General features: G+C 42.1%; 1 protein-coding gene across 1 annotated transcript in view; it reads left to right on the plus strand.

The window, feature by feature from the left end:
- GALNT5 (polypeptide N-acetylgalactosaminyltransferase 5) overlaps window positions 1–15,582 on the plus strand; it is a 78,281-nt gene extending 62,699 nt beyond the window's left edge. The window contains exons 9-10 of the mRNA XM_089659699.1: window positions 3,530–3,688; window positions 9,698–15,582. Of these exons, the coding sequence (XP_089515825.1) occupies window positions 3,530–3,688; window positions 9,698–9,838 (300 nt within the window). The 3' untranslated portion in view covers window positions 9,839–15,582. The remainder of the gene's footprint in view (window positions 1–3,529; window positions 3,689–9,697) is intronic.
- The last annotated feature ends 613 nt before the right edge of the window (window positions 15,583–16,195 follow it).

Consider the following 16,195-nt stretch of genomic DNA (forward strand, 5'->3'; position numbering starts at 1 on the left):
TTAAAATATTAAAATAAAGAAAAATCCCATTTCAGTCTTTGCAGATGACACCAAGCTGTGCAGTGGAATACCTTCCTTACAGGATGTCTCCAACCTACAAGCCGACCTCAATGCACTGTTTTATTGGGCAACTATGTGGCAAATGAGGTTTAATGTTGATAAATGTAAGATAATGCACTTGGGGGCTAAGAATATGCATGCCTCATACATACTGGGGGGAGTACAACTGGGGGGATCAGTGGGAGTTCTGGTAGATCACAAGCTTAATAATGGTATGCAATGCCAAGCTGCGGTTTCTAAAGCGAGCAGAATCCTCTCTTGTATTAAAAGAGGTATAGACTCCAGAGAGAGAGATATCATTCTACCCCGGTACAAATCATTAGTAAGACCTCATCTGGAATATGCAGTTCAGTTTTGGGCACCAATTCACAAAAAGAACATTGGGGAACTGGAGAAAGTACAGAGAAGGGCAACCAAACTGATAAGAGCCATGGAGGAGCTCAGCTATGAGGAAAGATTAGAGGAACTGATTTATTCTCTCTTGAGAAGAGGAGATTAAGGGGGGATATGATCAACATGTATAAATACATCAGTGGTTCATATAGTGAACTCGGTGTAAAGTTATTCACCCTGAAGTCATCACAGAGGACAAGGGGGCACTCTTTACGTCTGGAGGAAAAAAAATGTAATCTCCAAACACGGAAAGGTTTCTTCACAGTGAGAGCTGTGAAAATGTGGAATAGACTCCCTCAAGAGTTGGTTCTGGCCAGCTCAGTGGATTGCTTTAAAAAAGTCCTGGATTCTTTCCTAGATACACAAAATATAACTGGTTACTAACATTTATAGGTAAAGTTGATCCAGGGAATATCCGATTGCCTCTCGAGGTGTCAGGAAGGAGTTTTTCCTTCCCTGCAGGAGCAAATTGGTTCATGCTTTGCTGGGGGTTTTTTTGCCTTCCTCTGGATCAACTGTGGGTATAGGATTATAACTTTTTTTTTTTTAAATGGTTGAACTGGATGGACTTTTGTCTTTTTTCAGCCAGACTAACTATGTAACTATGTAACTCCTGCACTACCAAATACAACCAAACACAACATTGTGGTGACTGCTAACACTAAGGCTGCTTTCACACTGATCCGTTTTTCTTCCGCTTTTTCGTTAAAAAGAGCAGAAGAATAACATTTGACCATGTATTCCTATGGAACTCTTCACACTGATCCATTGCAGGTCCAGTCTGTTTTTTAAAATCCTGTTTGCTGCATTTTTTGTGCAGGTTTGGTGCGGTAAAAAAAACACACACCAAAAATGCACCCTTTCATTGAAATCAATGGAAAACATGGCAAAAACGCATTAGAAATTGCATCAAAGACACACCCATGTTGTGTTTTTGGTGCAGTTTTTGAATCACATGTCCTGTAAAAAATGTGGTAAAAACGTATTTTGCCACGGATCAGTGTGAAGGTAGCCTTAGTTGTGTTCCCACAATGTGTGCATAAATCCAAAACATAATCCAAATCCAATGTGTGCATAAATCCAAAACATAATCCAAATCCAATGTGTGCATAAATCCAAAACATAATCCAAATCCAATGTGTGCATAAATCCAAAACATAATCATAGTGCTACCACTGTGCCGCAAAAATGCTACTTTTTAATAACAATTAATTAAATGTGTCTATCAAACATGCCAACATGACTACAGAAGTCAACTAAAAATCCGTGATTGCTACACGATAACATTAATTATATGTACATATAGTGAATGATTATTGAATACCCTGGCCATGGATAATCCAGTGGATAACAAGAAGACATATTCCTACACTGGTGACATTACCTCTGGCTGCAAATCTGCCACGTTTCAAGCGGTAAATGACAGGTCCCTGACTTATGTTGTTTCCAGCCTTTTTATTCTTGTCTTTATGTGCCACAGACCCATTCACATGGGATTGTACGCCCATACGTTCTCCCAAAATCCAAAACAAATTACTATACAGATAAATGAATAGACACACACACCAGATGGTTGGGCTTTTGAAATATTAATCATAACATTATTTAATTTAAAATTAAAACTTACAAAGAATGAAGCAACAAGTTCTAGCAATAATACCAAACTGCTTAGTCTTTAGGACTCAAGCTGAACAAAATATAATCACACCAAGCCTACTGTTGCACACAGCGTTCACTCACAAAGCGGGTGACATTACCCCATAAACTTTGACCAGAGACAAAAGAAAACAAGGCAAATGCATGCATCGGTCCTGCACATATCGCCCCACACATGTGAAGTATCACTGCGAATGTCAGATCATGGGCAGTAATTCTAGCACCAGAGATCCTCTGTAAATCATATTTGGTGTTTATTTACATCGTAACCTCATCTTTTATAATTTACCAAACAATTGGGTATTATATTGTGTTTTTGTGCATTAAAATTCATTAAAGTGTCTTTTTTCCCAAAACAATTGCATTCTTCGCAAATACCGTGTGACATAAGAAATAGCAACACCCACCAAACTATGCTCTAAAAAAATATATATATAATGTTTTGGGGTTCTAAGGAATTTTGTAGCAAAACATACTGATTGCTACATGTAAACAAAAAGTGCCAGAAAAAGCCTAGTCTTTTCATGGTTATTAGAGAAGTATAGGATTTTGTTTTTTTTTTAAATCATAGTTATCTAGGTGGATGCTGCATCTGTCCCCTGCCGGCTGTAAGTGTGAGAAATTGGAGATTATATGACTGCTGATCGCTGAGTTCTCACCGCTGCTGTGAGCAGAGAGTGTTGGCTATCAGCCACCACTATCTGCTGTGATTCCCCCTCCCCCCCCCCCCACGCTCATTGGAGGCTCATGCTCTTAAGCAGGCCATACATAGGTCGAATTCTGAACGTTTTTGCGAACAAAAATTGAAAACATCATTTGTTCTGTAATCCGATGGTGCCACCAGTGATTTCGAAAATCGGTCGTTTTTCACGAATCTTCCAGCATGCCCCATAAACGGCATGGGGAGGAAAATCGGCCGGTGCCGTTGTTCCACTAACAGAGCGAAAATCAGCCGATTATTCTTAGGTCCGATTTTTGAACTAAAAATCGTTTGCAAATCGACCCATGTATGGCCAGCCTTAGCAGATCGCTGATAGGCTGAGCCAGGTGCCGCTCCAGACTCTGGGGTGGATCCTGACTTTAAAGTCAGGATCTTTCCCCAGCCTGGATCAGCTGAGTGATGTCAGCCAACATTGTCACCTGAAAACGGGTCACAGAAGTGCAGAACGAACTGCACTCCTGTCATCCACAGAAGTACAGGCAAAAAAACTTTGGTTGTACTTCTCCTTTAATATGGAGTTGCTTCCTGCCCCAAAATGCTGCCTTCAAGGACCGCTTTCCAGAAGATGGAATGTTGCGGTGGGAATGCGGAAGTCAATTTTTCTTTCTTTCTTTTTTTTTACCTTTTCCAAATACCATACGGCAAGTGTAATGAGGTTCTTTTTTTACTTTATTTTGAACTTTCTTCTTGTAATTACAGAACCAGCATTTTAACTTCACCTGGTTAAGACTAATTAAACAGCGGGATCTCTGCATCGCCCCTGGGGACAAAGAGAAATTGGCTTTACGACAATGTGACAATCTAAACGGGAACCTCCGGTGGTTACACAAATCTCTGACGACGTTTCAGCCAGCGCTGGTGAGTCCATAAACTTCCACCCTACATTCACTTTGATCAGAAGAAAAAGAAGGTTTCTCTGAGTTCTCTGAGGACAGAACGCTCGCACGTCAGGTGAAATGTGGACTCTAAGCAGACCTTGTGTGCTGACCTTGTCCCCAGCAGGCCGCTTCACCCTGAGGAGTGATCTGCCAAGGAAAGTTTTATTAAGATAAATAAAACAAATGTTCCCCTTTGCTTTGAGAGATCCGTGTTCATTGTGAGCATTGGCCATTCTTGCTGTGATGCAATCCTGCGGCTGATATCTCACAATCGTGGTTTACATTTGGTTAAGCTGGCAGAGAGACCACGCTGCTGATTGTGTCATGGGCATAAAAGAATCTTCCAAAATCTCAAAATATTAAAGCTGAATATCTATAAATTTTTTTTTTTGGTCTCATGCAGTGGGGCTGTGTCTGCACTGCATGGGTTAACCGCTTGTTTTATCCGGGGGTGGGGCCCTGAAAGGCTATACTTACCCTGTCCTTTGAACCTTCCAAAAACAGCACTCCCCCACATCCATCGGTGGACTGTTCCTGCCGTCTTCACACCTGGAGCCAGTCTATGGGCGAGGTGGCACCAGGAACACTCCATTCACAAGGCCGCTAGCATGCAGGGGGGGCAGAAGCGGCAGGGACCGGTCTTGCGCTCGAAGGATTGGCAGAATAGGTACGTATATCTCCGCTCTTATCACAACTAGACGCAAGTGAGCACTTAGCCCATGCATCGCGGGCACAACCCCACTGCATGGTACAAAATGTTTTTGCCCGGAATTCTACTTTAAATTTCAGATCCAGCAAAAACATTTTTTATAGTTTTGAGTGTGGAAGGGATACATATTGCATTAGCGTTTAGTTGTAGGAAACATGATGGTAGTTTTCGGTCCAGAGCAGAGTGGTGCCCCATCTTAACAACTTAATCCCAGGCCTTTAAGGGGTTTGAGACATTGGGTAGTGGAGTAGGATTTAGGGTCATGTGACCGCCGTGATTGGCTGTCACAGCGGTCACGTGATCGGAAAGGTGAGGCAGGGGACAATGTGCAGAGAATGCGCAGGGCATGCTCTCTCGACACATGTGTCTACTTGGGGTATGCAAATCAAGGCCCAGCTGCCCAGAAGCTGCATATTTGCGTACAGGTTAACCCTCCTTGTAACACTGACTATGACACTAACTCTCACTTTAACCCTAACATTCACAGTGACACTAATCCTTTGTAACAATAACTCTCCCTGTGTTCATCAGTCTAACCCTCCCTCTAAGGCCTTCTTATGGGGTGGATTCTGTTCTGGTCACAGGGGATCAGTTCACAATTTTGTGCTGATCAGAGCAGAGCAGGCGGATGGTATATCTGTGTGTGCTCAGTTTCTGCAGAGCGGACACAGACAGAGCCCACTCTGCTCTATGGGCGGCTGCGAGTAAATGGACTCTGCTGTCTGTTTACACCCAACTACCCTCCAATCCACCTAAATGGAAGAGGACGGATCCCCTTCTGTTTTTTTTGAGTGGACCAGATTGGACCCAGAGGTAGAAGGGTGTAAAGTTCGTTTACACTCACATGTCAATAGGGGTGAATGGACCTTCTGATTAGCTTCCGCCTGAAAAACTGACCCACTGTGTGAAAGGGGCCTAACACTTACGCTAACCCACCCTGTATCACTAACCCTCCTTGTAACCCTCACACTAATACCGCTTCTAACATGAACCTGCTCTGTAACCCTAACACTGACTCATCCTGTAACACCAACACTAAGGCTGGACATACATATATAGAATTGTGGCCGGTTGCAGTGTGAGACATGTCCACTAACTGATAGAATCAAATCGTTTCCATGATGGAAAGTGATCGGTCAATAACAATAACAACATACCGTATATCATTTTTTTTGTACGATTGCCAAAACAAAGGAATTACCTTTGTGACCCTGGAAACACAAACCCCACATAACCCACGAATGACCAGATGCTGTTGGTGTCCAAGGACATGCACTATACAAGACAAGGTTTTTGTTTTCATGTCGAATATAACATACACATATACACTTTGGTTGAAACATTACCAGTAGCCCTAACACTAATTCTCCCTCGATCACTAGCATTACCTGTAACCCTAACACTAATTCTCCCTAGATCACTAGCATTGCCTGTAACCCTAACACTAATTCTCCCTAGATCACTAGCATTGCCTGTAACCCTAATACTAATTCTCCCCAGATCACTAGCATTGCCTGTAAACCTAACACTAATTCTCCCTAGATCACTAGCATTGCCTGTAACCCTAATACTAATTCTCCCTAGATTACTAACTCTACCTGTAACCCTAATACTAATTCTCCCTAGATCACTAGCATTGCCTGCAACCCTAACACTAATTCTCCCTAGATCACTAGCATTGCCTGTAACCCTAACACTAATTCTCCCTAGATCACTAGCATTGCCTGTAACCCTAACACTAATTCTCCCTAGATCACTAGCATTGCCTGTAACCCTAACACTAATTCTCCCTAGATCACTAGCATTGCCTGTAACCCTAACACTAATTCTCCCTAGATCACTAGCATTGCCTGTAACCCTAATACTAATTCTCCCTAGATTACTAACTCTACCTGTAACCCTAATACTAATTCTCCCTAGATCACTAGCATTGCCTGCAACCCTAACACTAATTCTCCCTAGATCACTAGCATTGCCTGTAACCCTAACACTAAGTCTCCCTAGATCACTAGCATTGCCTGTAACCCTAACACTAATTCTTCCTAGATCACTAGCATTGCCTGTAACCCTAACACTAATTCTCCCTAGATCACTAGCATTGCCTGTAACCCTAACACTAATTCTCCCTAGATCACTAACTCTACCTGTAACCCTAACACTAATTCTCCCTAGATCACTAACTCTACCTGTAACCCTAATACTAATTCTCCCTAGATCACTAGCATTGCCTGTAACCCTAACACTAATTCTCCCTAGATCACTAGCATTGCCTGTAAACCTAACACTAATTCTCCCTAGATCACTAGCATTGCCTGTAACCCTAACACTAATTCTCCCCAGATCACTAGCATTGCCTGTAACCCTAACACTAATTCTCCCCAGATCACTAGCATTGCCTGTAACCCTAACACTAATTCTCCCCAGATCACTAGCATTGCCTGTAACCCTAACACTAATTCTCCCTAGATCACTAACTCTACCTGTAACCCTAACACTAATTCTCCCTAGATCACTAACTCTACCTGTAACCCTAATACTAATTCTCCCTAGATCACTAGCATTGCCTGTAACCCTAACACTAATTCTCCCTAGATCACTAGCATTGCCTGTAAACCTAACACTAATTCTCCCTAGATCACTAGCATTGCCTGTAACCCTAACACTAATTCTCCCCAGATCACTAGCATTGCCTGTAACCCTAACACTAATTCTCCCCAGATCACTAGCATTGCCTGTAACCCTAACACTAATTCTCCCCAGATCACTAGCATTGCCTGTAACCCTAACACTAATTCTCCCTAGATCACTAACTCTACCTGTAACTCTAACACTAATTCTCCCTTTAATACTAATACTATCCTTCTTTGTAGCTTTCACACTAACCCTCCCTGTGCTACTGACACTAACCCTTTATGTGACCTCATACCTCCTGTAGCACAAACTCTCCCTGTAACCCTAACACTATCTTTTCTATAACACCAACCCTTCCTGTAACCTTCACACTAACTCTCTTTGTAAGGCCCCTTGCACCCTCCTGATATTTTAGTGCACCTAAAAAACCGAGAGGGACAGGTGCAGTACCCAGGCCTGCCTGACACAGTCCATAGCAGGCTGTAGCTGGACAGGGGTAAAAGCTGTGCCAGGTGGTACTGGCGTTTGGGGCCCTATGTGTCCAGGAATGAAGGTGACAGGTTAAGAACCTTTGTACAGTCTTTACTGATACCTGTGTCCAGTTGTGGGGAAATCCCCTCACCATCTGTCTGGTATATGTGCCTGAAGTTGTCTTGAAATCATCTTCCTATAATTCTTTGCAAAGTAGCACTCAGACTGGAAGAGGGAGGGGTAGCACTCTAAAGCAATCAGAGCTCTAATTCTTTGAACAGTGCTGTCTGTAAACATGCTAACAGGACATCAGTACAAAGAGATGTGCTGCTGTTCCTTCATGTCCACCCATAGACTGGAGAACATCCTGGACCAGGCTACCCTTCTTAACTTCACTGCAATCTTCAGAGCAGTGCAAGACCTGGCTGTGCTGTCTGGCAGGGGTGACTGAATCATATCCCTGGCCAGGAAGCATTATAAATTGTTTGGCAGATTAAACAGTTCATATAAATATATCTGGACTGTGTATTTAACTGCCTGTGTGGAATTAATCTTTAAATAATTCCATTAAAACTCTTTAGTTTAAATTGGTCACACGAACCACCTGTTATAATTTTTAAAAAATGTTGTGCTTAGCATGTGCTTTAAGCTTGTAATATTCTATATTTAGAGGCTCTTCATTAGTTTCTTTGATAATTTTAGAAAAAACACAAAATGTTCTGTAAAAAAATAAGTTGTTGCTGTGATTTCTTCTTCCTCTGCTTTTACTTATCAAAACAGCACTTAAGAGGATAACCATACAGGAAGAAAAGCACAAATGATCGATTGCTATGCAAGATAGATCCCAGTAGTCTATATTCCATCCACACCCTTGGGACACAGCATATCAGTTCCAACTTTTAAGAACCCCAACAGACCACAATAATGAGCAATAAATAAATAACAAAACCAAGGCTGCGAACAAAAAAGACTAAGCCTTTGAATCTTAAATAAAAACTTTGAAGACTGCTCCATATTCATACAGCTGCATTGTATCTGTGAGAATCTTGAAGTGCAACCACTTGATAAGCTTGTATGCTCATATTCGCAGAGCATCTATGTTTATGCCATGTGATGGCTTTGGTATTTTGGGTGGAACAATACCATTTAAATATCAATTTCAGCTCTCCCAAGATTGGTCCTCCAGAAGAATGTCCTCCTTCAAGTTTAGTACAGGAGTATGTCCTACTCCTAAGATTTGTCCCCCAAGAGGATGTCCTCCTCCAAGATTGGTGCAGGAGGATGTTCTCCCCCAAGATTTGCCCCCCAGGAGGATGTCCTCCTCCATGATTTGTCCCCCAGGAAGATGTTCTGCTCCATGATTGGTCCTCCAGGAAGATATCCTCCTCCAAGATTGGTCCTTCAAGAGGATGTCCTCCCCTAATATTGATCCCCAAGGAGGATGTCCTCCTCTAAGACTAGTTCCCCAGGAGGATTTCCTTCCCTAGAATTGGTCCCCCAGAAGGATGTCCTCCTCCAAGAATTGTCACCCAGGAGGATGTCCTCCTCCAAGAATTGTCACCCAGGAGGATGTCTTCCTCCAAGAATTGTCACCCAGGAGGATGTCCTCCTCCAAGATTGGTCCCCTAGGAGGATGTCCTCCACCAAGATTGGTCTGCCAGGAGGATGTCCTCCTCCAATATTTGTCCCCTAGGATGATGTCCTCCTCCAAGATTAGTCCCCCAGGAGGGTGTCCTCCCCTAAGATTGGTCCCAAGAAGGATGTCCTCCTCCAAGATTGGTCTGCCAGGAGGATGTCTTCCTCCAAGATTTGTCCCCTAGGATGATGTCCTCCTCCAAGATTGGTCCCCCAGGAGGGTGTCCTCCCCTAAGATTGGTCCCCAAGAAGGATGTCCTCCTCCAAGATTGGTTCCCCAGGAGGATGTCCTCCCCTAAAATTGGTCCCCCAGGAGGATGTCCTCCCCTAAAATTGGTCCCCCCGAAGGATGTCCTCCTCCAAGATTGGTCCCCCAGGAAGATATCCTCCCCAAGCTTGGTAAGTCTGGATGTGTGTAGACAGTTTGGGAGTGAATCGCAGACATGAGGTCACTGATCCATCTATGAGCACTTTAAGCAGATAGTATGTTCTTCCTTTGCTAATCACAGTAATTGAGTGCTATGTTATTTTTTTGCATTACAGGAATCCCATTTTGTTTTGGAAAGCATACCGCGGCCAACGTGTTTAGAGGTGGATCCTACTCTCAAGACAGTAAGAACAAACTCCTGCAATCCTGCCAATAAGCTTCAAAAGTGGCAGTTTGAGAAATACTTTGTGCCTTGAAGGTGCCGCCATTACAAACTTATGTCTATTTTTATAACATAGTGAGACATGGACCAAACACTGTGACCTTATACCATGGAAAGAGCACGGACTTACTGTAAATGTGACTTTGGGAGGCCTGTAGCTATCTTCCTTAAAATTTTGCTAAAAAAACTTTTTTTTAAATTAGGGTTAGTGAGGTGCACAGATTTTTGAAGGCAAAAACTCCAGTTTTTTTGAAAATTTAATATAACATATCCAACTGCAACAGAAGCCTTTTGCAGTTTTATTTTATTTAAAATGGCATTTCTGTTTCTGTAGCCAGCGATGATTTTCTGTAACTGCTGAAAAATAGGTAACTTTTTTATTTTCAGCTATAGAAATAATTCTCTATAGGCCTCATGCACCTTGGGCACTTAGCCCTGGTGCATGAGGCTCCGGTGTTTAGCTGCAGCTGGAAGGCATAGGCACACCATCCAGGTCTGCTGCCAGCAGTCTGTCAAGCACTATGAGAGTCTGACAGCTAGTGCAGCTGGAAAGAGCTGGGCAGTGCACCCGCTGGCACTTCAATTTAGGGCACTGTGCGTCCAAGGATAAATGTCCAGAACGTAGACTGCTTTCATTCTAAGCATTCAGTCGCTGGATGCATACTGCCCTAAACATGCATACTTGGGCAGGATAGAAGGAGCACCTGGTGTCCATAAAACTGAAACTTTGATGTATGGTTCATAAGACATTTATTAAAAATGTACATCGAGCCAACGTGTTTTTGGAGAAGCGTTGGACCAATGTACATGTTTACACATTGTATTATAATCATACATCAAAGTTACAGTTTTCTGGACATTGGGCACTACTTCTATCCTACCCAGGTCTTTGGTCTTCTCGCTGAAACAACCATAAGGCCATATCGGAAAAGTAGCAGACCAAGCCTCCAAGAGGGTCCAACACCACCATTCACCATTGGGCACAACCTACTGGCAGAGATTTCTTCCTCTTTGCCCACACAATCACCCACTCATGACCAGTGACTGATCTGGTCAATCCAGCCCGGTCTCCAGCACAAACCAGCTACTAAAGGTATATATGGCTAGGTGTACCATCCATCCCCGTTCAGCTGCAATAGCTGTGAGACTCTCATAGAGAGCCTTTCAGCCACAGTTAAACACTAGAGCCTAATGTTTCAGGTCTAAACGCCCAATTTGCGTGAGGCCATGTTCTCCAAACACTCCCCTTCCTCTGCTGCTGCCATGGACAACCCACTGTTTAGAATATACCATCCCTGGGAATGTCCTTATGATTACTGCACTGGAAGTTTTGTTTTTGCACATCTAAAAGGATGCTGATAATACCTTAATATTATTTTTTTATAATACTACGAAGGACCACAAAACCACAGAACCTTCCACTTAGCATCATTGTAACCCGTCTAGGCAGCTGCATCTGAGTGGCCTATTTCAGTTTCAGTAATGTTTGCTAAAGATCCTTGCAGTATACTGTATATATTTTTTTTTCTCAACAAAACTGGAGTTTCAGTTTAGGCTAAATGGTACAATACTGTTACAATGTGTCTGTTTGTTGGTTAATTTTAATATATGTGCTCATTTTGGCCACCATTAAATTATTTATTTATTTCTGGCCCTGGTATGATCATGCAAGCAGGAACGTGCAGAGTGGAGTAAATCATAACATCAAAAATGTTAAACTGCATTAAACTGCTATACGCTGATTGTTGTGAAGTCTGTACGCTAGCTCTGTAACTGTTGATTTGTAACTGTTTTTGGTGACAGTTTGAAAAGTGAGTAACAAAAATATTTAATTTTAGAAATGCAAGGTCTGCTTATGTTGCTCCCCCACCTCCATGAATAAAACATGCTCAGTAATAGCAATAAAATAATGAGATATTTGAGCTTCCATCCTCTTACTGGTGACATTTCTGGTCCTCAGTGTGGGATCCTATGAAGGCTGAGGATCCAAAATATCATAAGCAGATGCGTCAACACATTGTGGAGGCACATCGTTTAAGAATTTTGAATCTGCAGATTTCCCAGGTTCCACTGATGGAGCTCAGTGACATTACCCTCGCCTAGTATGCTAGTGTGTAAAGTTAGTGCTCTTAACATTTTTCTTCAGATGTTTATTGCTTTATAGCAAGGTTTGTCAACTAGGGTTCCTCCAGAGGTTGCTTGATCAATGAGCAATTTCTGCCTCTCGGATAAGTTCCCACTGACACCACTGACTCTTTTAGCTGTCTGTAAGATGGGAATTCATCCCAATGGCCACAAGTGTAAGGAAAAAAATGCAAATACCAAGTGCAATGAGGTTCCATGGGATATGTAAATAACCACAGTATGGGCAGCTCCAAAAACTCATCCAACGAGCAATGAGACATGAGCACAAAACAACAAATAAAGTAGTGCTTCCAACTCTGTGCAAGTCAATAGAGTCACAAGCCCAGGAACAGATAAAATCTAAACTTTAATCTTGGGCTAAAATAGCATGAGACATGGGGTTGACATGGTTTGAGTGGTCTCCTAGGCTTCCAGTTTGCCCTCACCAGCCGTTGTTCAGGCAATCTTTCACCAGGCGTATGACACCACAAATGGTTCCGGGACAGGTGACTTCTGGTGGAAGCGCCATGTTGGTGATCTTGGCAACCGTCATCCACACACTCCTCCGACTGTCCTGAGGCTCCTGCGCTGAGCAACCTACTGTTAGGTTCAGGATCATGTGTTATCTTCCAGCTTCTGGGAATATGTGTTTCCCCTCTCCACTGGCTTGGTGATACATAAATCTGGGAACTTCTCAATGTCATGCTTTTTAACCGAAAATTAAAGTGCATTTTGATTTCATCTGTTCCTGAACTTGTGACTCTATTGACTTCCACAGCATTGGGAGTGCTCCTTTATTTGTTGTCTTGTGCACAAGTGTAAGGAGCATTCTTCCCACTGACCATCACGCTAATGTATCGTGAGATGTAAATATCTAATTTATTTCAAGGGTTCCTCTGTGTTGAAAAGGTTGAGAAAGGCTGCTTTATAGCTTTCACTAATCCCTTTTTTATTGGGGATGTGAGAGGCTGCAACAGAAGTAGATCTTGCATTTTCCTTAAAGGTTGATCTTAAATGGCCTTTCTGCCAAAAAGTCACCAGCACTCCAGAAATATGGAATTCCACAATTTATTTTGAATGTATTGTGTCATATAGGTCAACCTGCAATACCAATGTTTCGTGCTTGCAGGGTCCCCTTCTTCAAGGTGAACTGGAAATTGGGAAACATCATTATTTGAAATGCCGATGACTTACTTTTGGTTATGCATGCTGCCATCCCTTGCAGTCACTACAAGCACTCCCTGAGGTTATAACTGGTCTGAGCCCAATCAGGATGGTGCAGCTCTACTTGGAAATCTTTTGCAGTTTTAAAGTATATGTGAACCCTCACCTTGTAAAACAATCCATTTGGTTTAAAATGAAGGTTCAAAACAATTGTGCATAAAAAAAAAACATTATACCTTTTGTCCGTTTTTTATAAGTGATCACATACCCTCTGTTCTCAACTTCATAGAGAAGTGGAGGTGGAGTAACAGCAGTACAATGGTCTTCCCAATGCATGGCTGTGCTGGGTGGGCATGTCAGCACAAATCTTGTCCATTGGAGGACAGGCAGGCTGTTCTCCCACCACAGCCAGGAAACTGACCACACTGGGATGGATGTGCTCTCATGCCTGGTGTGGTCAGTTTTAAATAGGAGAGCAGGAGGACTTGCAGGAACACCAAGAATTTCACACAAAAGAAGCAATGCAAAGAGGTCAGTATACTTTTTGCCTCAAGTACATGACACAATCGACTCATATCAGGAATAGGAAATGTTGGGGTAACATATTCTTTAATCATTGTACAGACTTGAAGCGTGGACGTGGTCATATGAGAATTAGTCAGAGGTGTTATTTAATGTTATAAAAAGTATAAGATATCAGCTGTGATCATTGATTTTGGAGAAAGAACAAAGCTTGTATTTTCCATATGCTGCATTTAGATTCTTGATGTTCTGATCTTGTGACATAATGGGTTTCAGAGTAATATTTTGAATATTATAAATGTTATTGCATCAGTCATTCATCTAATCAAAAAATATGTTTAGCAGTAAATATATTTAAAGTCCATCACTAGGAAAAATTTAATTACCCACCCACCCCAAACTTACCCATTCAGCACAGTTTTTTTCTTACTTTCTGAAACATGCTTTGCTCACTTAAAGCGGAACTAAACCTTCCTATCCTTTACTGCCAAGGAAGCTGCCATCTTAGCCTCTGTTTGATCTGCAGTTGCCATGATGCTGCACATGTCATCAGTTATGACCCCAGCCATTTGATGGCTTAAAAGGTCAGAAAACCGCACAAGAAAATATGAGAGTTATCATTCACAACATGCCTTAAGGGTCCATTCACACTTGTGCAACTCCAAAGTCATGAGATTTCCAGTGCAACTTTGATCTGACTTTACACTTTCTGGATCAAAATTGCACCAGAACCCACATCAATGTAGTGCAGTCATTGTGACATTAAAGTGTTACTAAACCCAGAACCTGCATTCACTATATCTGGTCTCCCTGGACCCTGCATTCACTATATCTGGTCTCCCCGGACCCTGCAATCACTATATCTGGTCTCCCACAGTACACAGAACATGGAAGTGCAATTATTGCAGTAAATATAAACTGCTAAATACCTTTTCTCATCAGCAGTTAAAGCAGTCTTGTGACTTCTATCAGTGTTCAGCAGAGCACTGGTTAAAGCTCGGAGAAGTTTTCTATCTGCTCTAGGAAGATGCAGAACTCCTGACTTTCTGTCTGGACAGTGCTGATTGGCCCTGTGCTGATCACATGCACTCTCCCAAGAAAGAAAAACCTCTCTAGCAATGCACACTAAACTGAGCATGTGCAGAAGGGCAACAGTTCAGTCTGTCTTATAAGGAGATAAGTTGTGGACATTTGAACAAGAGGAGGAGCAGAGAAGTCAGGATCAAACAGCCTTTTTACACAATGCAGAGGATTAACCCATTAGGTTCCACAGTGAGTATAACAAGCATGCTTTACTGCATATACAGACTGATTTTAGTGTTCTGGGTTTAGTAACACTTTAAGTCACACTGATTTGAACATGTACCAGTGAAAAGAATGGCCTGCAACTTGTCATGTGACTTTGATGTCCTCTGTGCAGGCAGAGCAGAGTAACAGCCACACCCCTCAGCACAAACCTCCTCCAACAGTGAAAGGGAGGGAGCATGTCTGACCAGCTGTGCTGATTGCTGAGAGCACTAGGTCCAGCTCTACTGCCTATTGAACTGCATATTCATGATTAGACACCACCCACAACTGCTGCAACAGTAAGTAAGATCATAAAAGTAGAAGTTGTTAGTATTGTTAGTTCATGTGTCTGAATGTCTATTTTGGCGACTTTCATTTGGGCTTTAAGGAAACCAAGGACCACAGACAACAGCTATATAAAAATTCATTAAAAAGGTACCACATTCTCTGTTTGGCCATCCAGCTCCTGGGGTTGGTCTCTGCTATGAATGAAAAAGTAATGAAATAAAAATTATCTTTCCACGGTAGAATGATTATCGACATTTTCTAATTAAGCTGGACTTGAAATGTTTTGTGGCTATGAAGGAAATGTTCATTTTGATTAATTCTTATTTTTATTCTCTTAATGTACTTTCATGTGTAAATTGGGAAGATGTTTCAATAAATTATTTTTGGACAATAGGAATTGTTTTTTGCACTTACATGTTGACATTTATAAAGTGGTTATGTGTTAAAATTCAGTAACATGGATGTTTCATTCATTTTTTCCTGTTGTCACTTCTAAAACTGAAACACTAGTCAAAATGCTTTTCCCCGTTTTGGGTTGAGAACAGGTATTGGCCCTTCATGGGGTCTGAGAGGTGAAACAAATCTTACTACATAAGTTGTACTTGTTTATCTGCAGAAATTTGTCCTGTACATCCCTGTAAAATTCAGAAATTAAAATAACTCTCAAAGCAGGGGGTGGGGAGCTCCAGTTACACACAGTACAAGAGCTCTGAGAGCTGAATGGAGGGAAGGGACACCCCCCCTTTACACAGTCTAAAGTAGGGGTCTCCAAACTTTCTAAACAAATGGCAAGTTTTTTGTCCTTCAGACTTTAGCGGGGCTGGACTGTGGCCAGCAGGATTTTTTTCTTGGCATCAGTGGGAATAAACATTGCCACATTCAGTATTAGGGGGAGTATTAGTGCTCCATCACTGGTAACATTGGGAGGAATATTGCCCCATTCTTGGTGTCAGTGGGCGAAATGGTGACCCATTTTGTTGGTATCAGTTGGCAAAGCAGTGTGTCT

This window comes from Staurois parvus, unplaced genomic scaffold (genome assembly GCF_062004578.1).
Source record: "Staurois parvus isolate SC_StPar_1 unplaced genomic scaffold, SC_StPar_1.0 ptg000031l, whole genome shotgun sequence".
NCBI lineage: Eukaryota > Metazoa > Chordata > Amphibia > Anura > Ranidae > Staurois > Staurois parvus.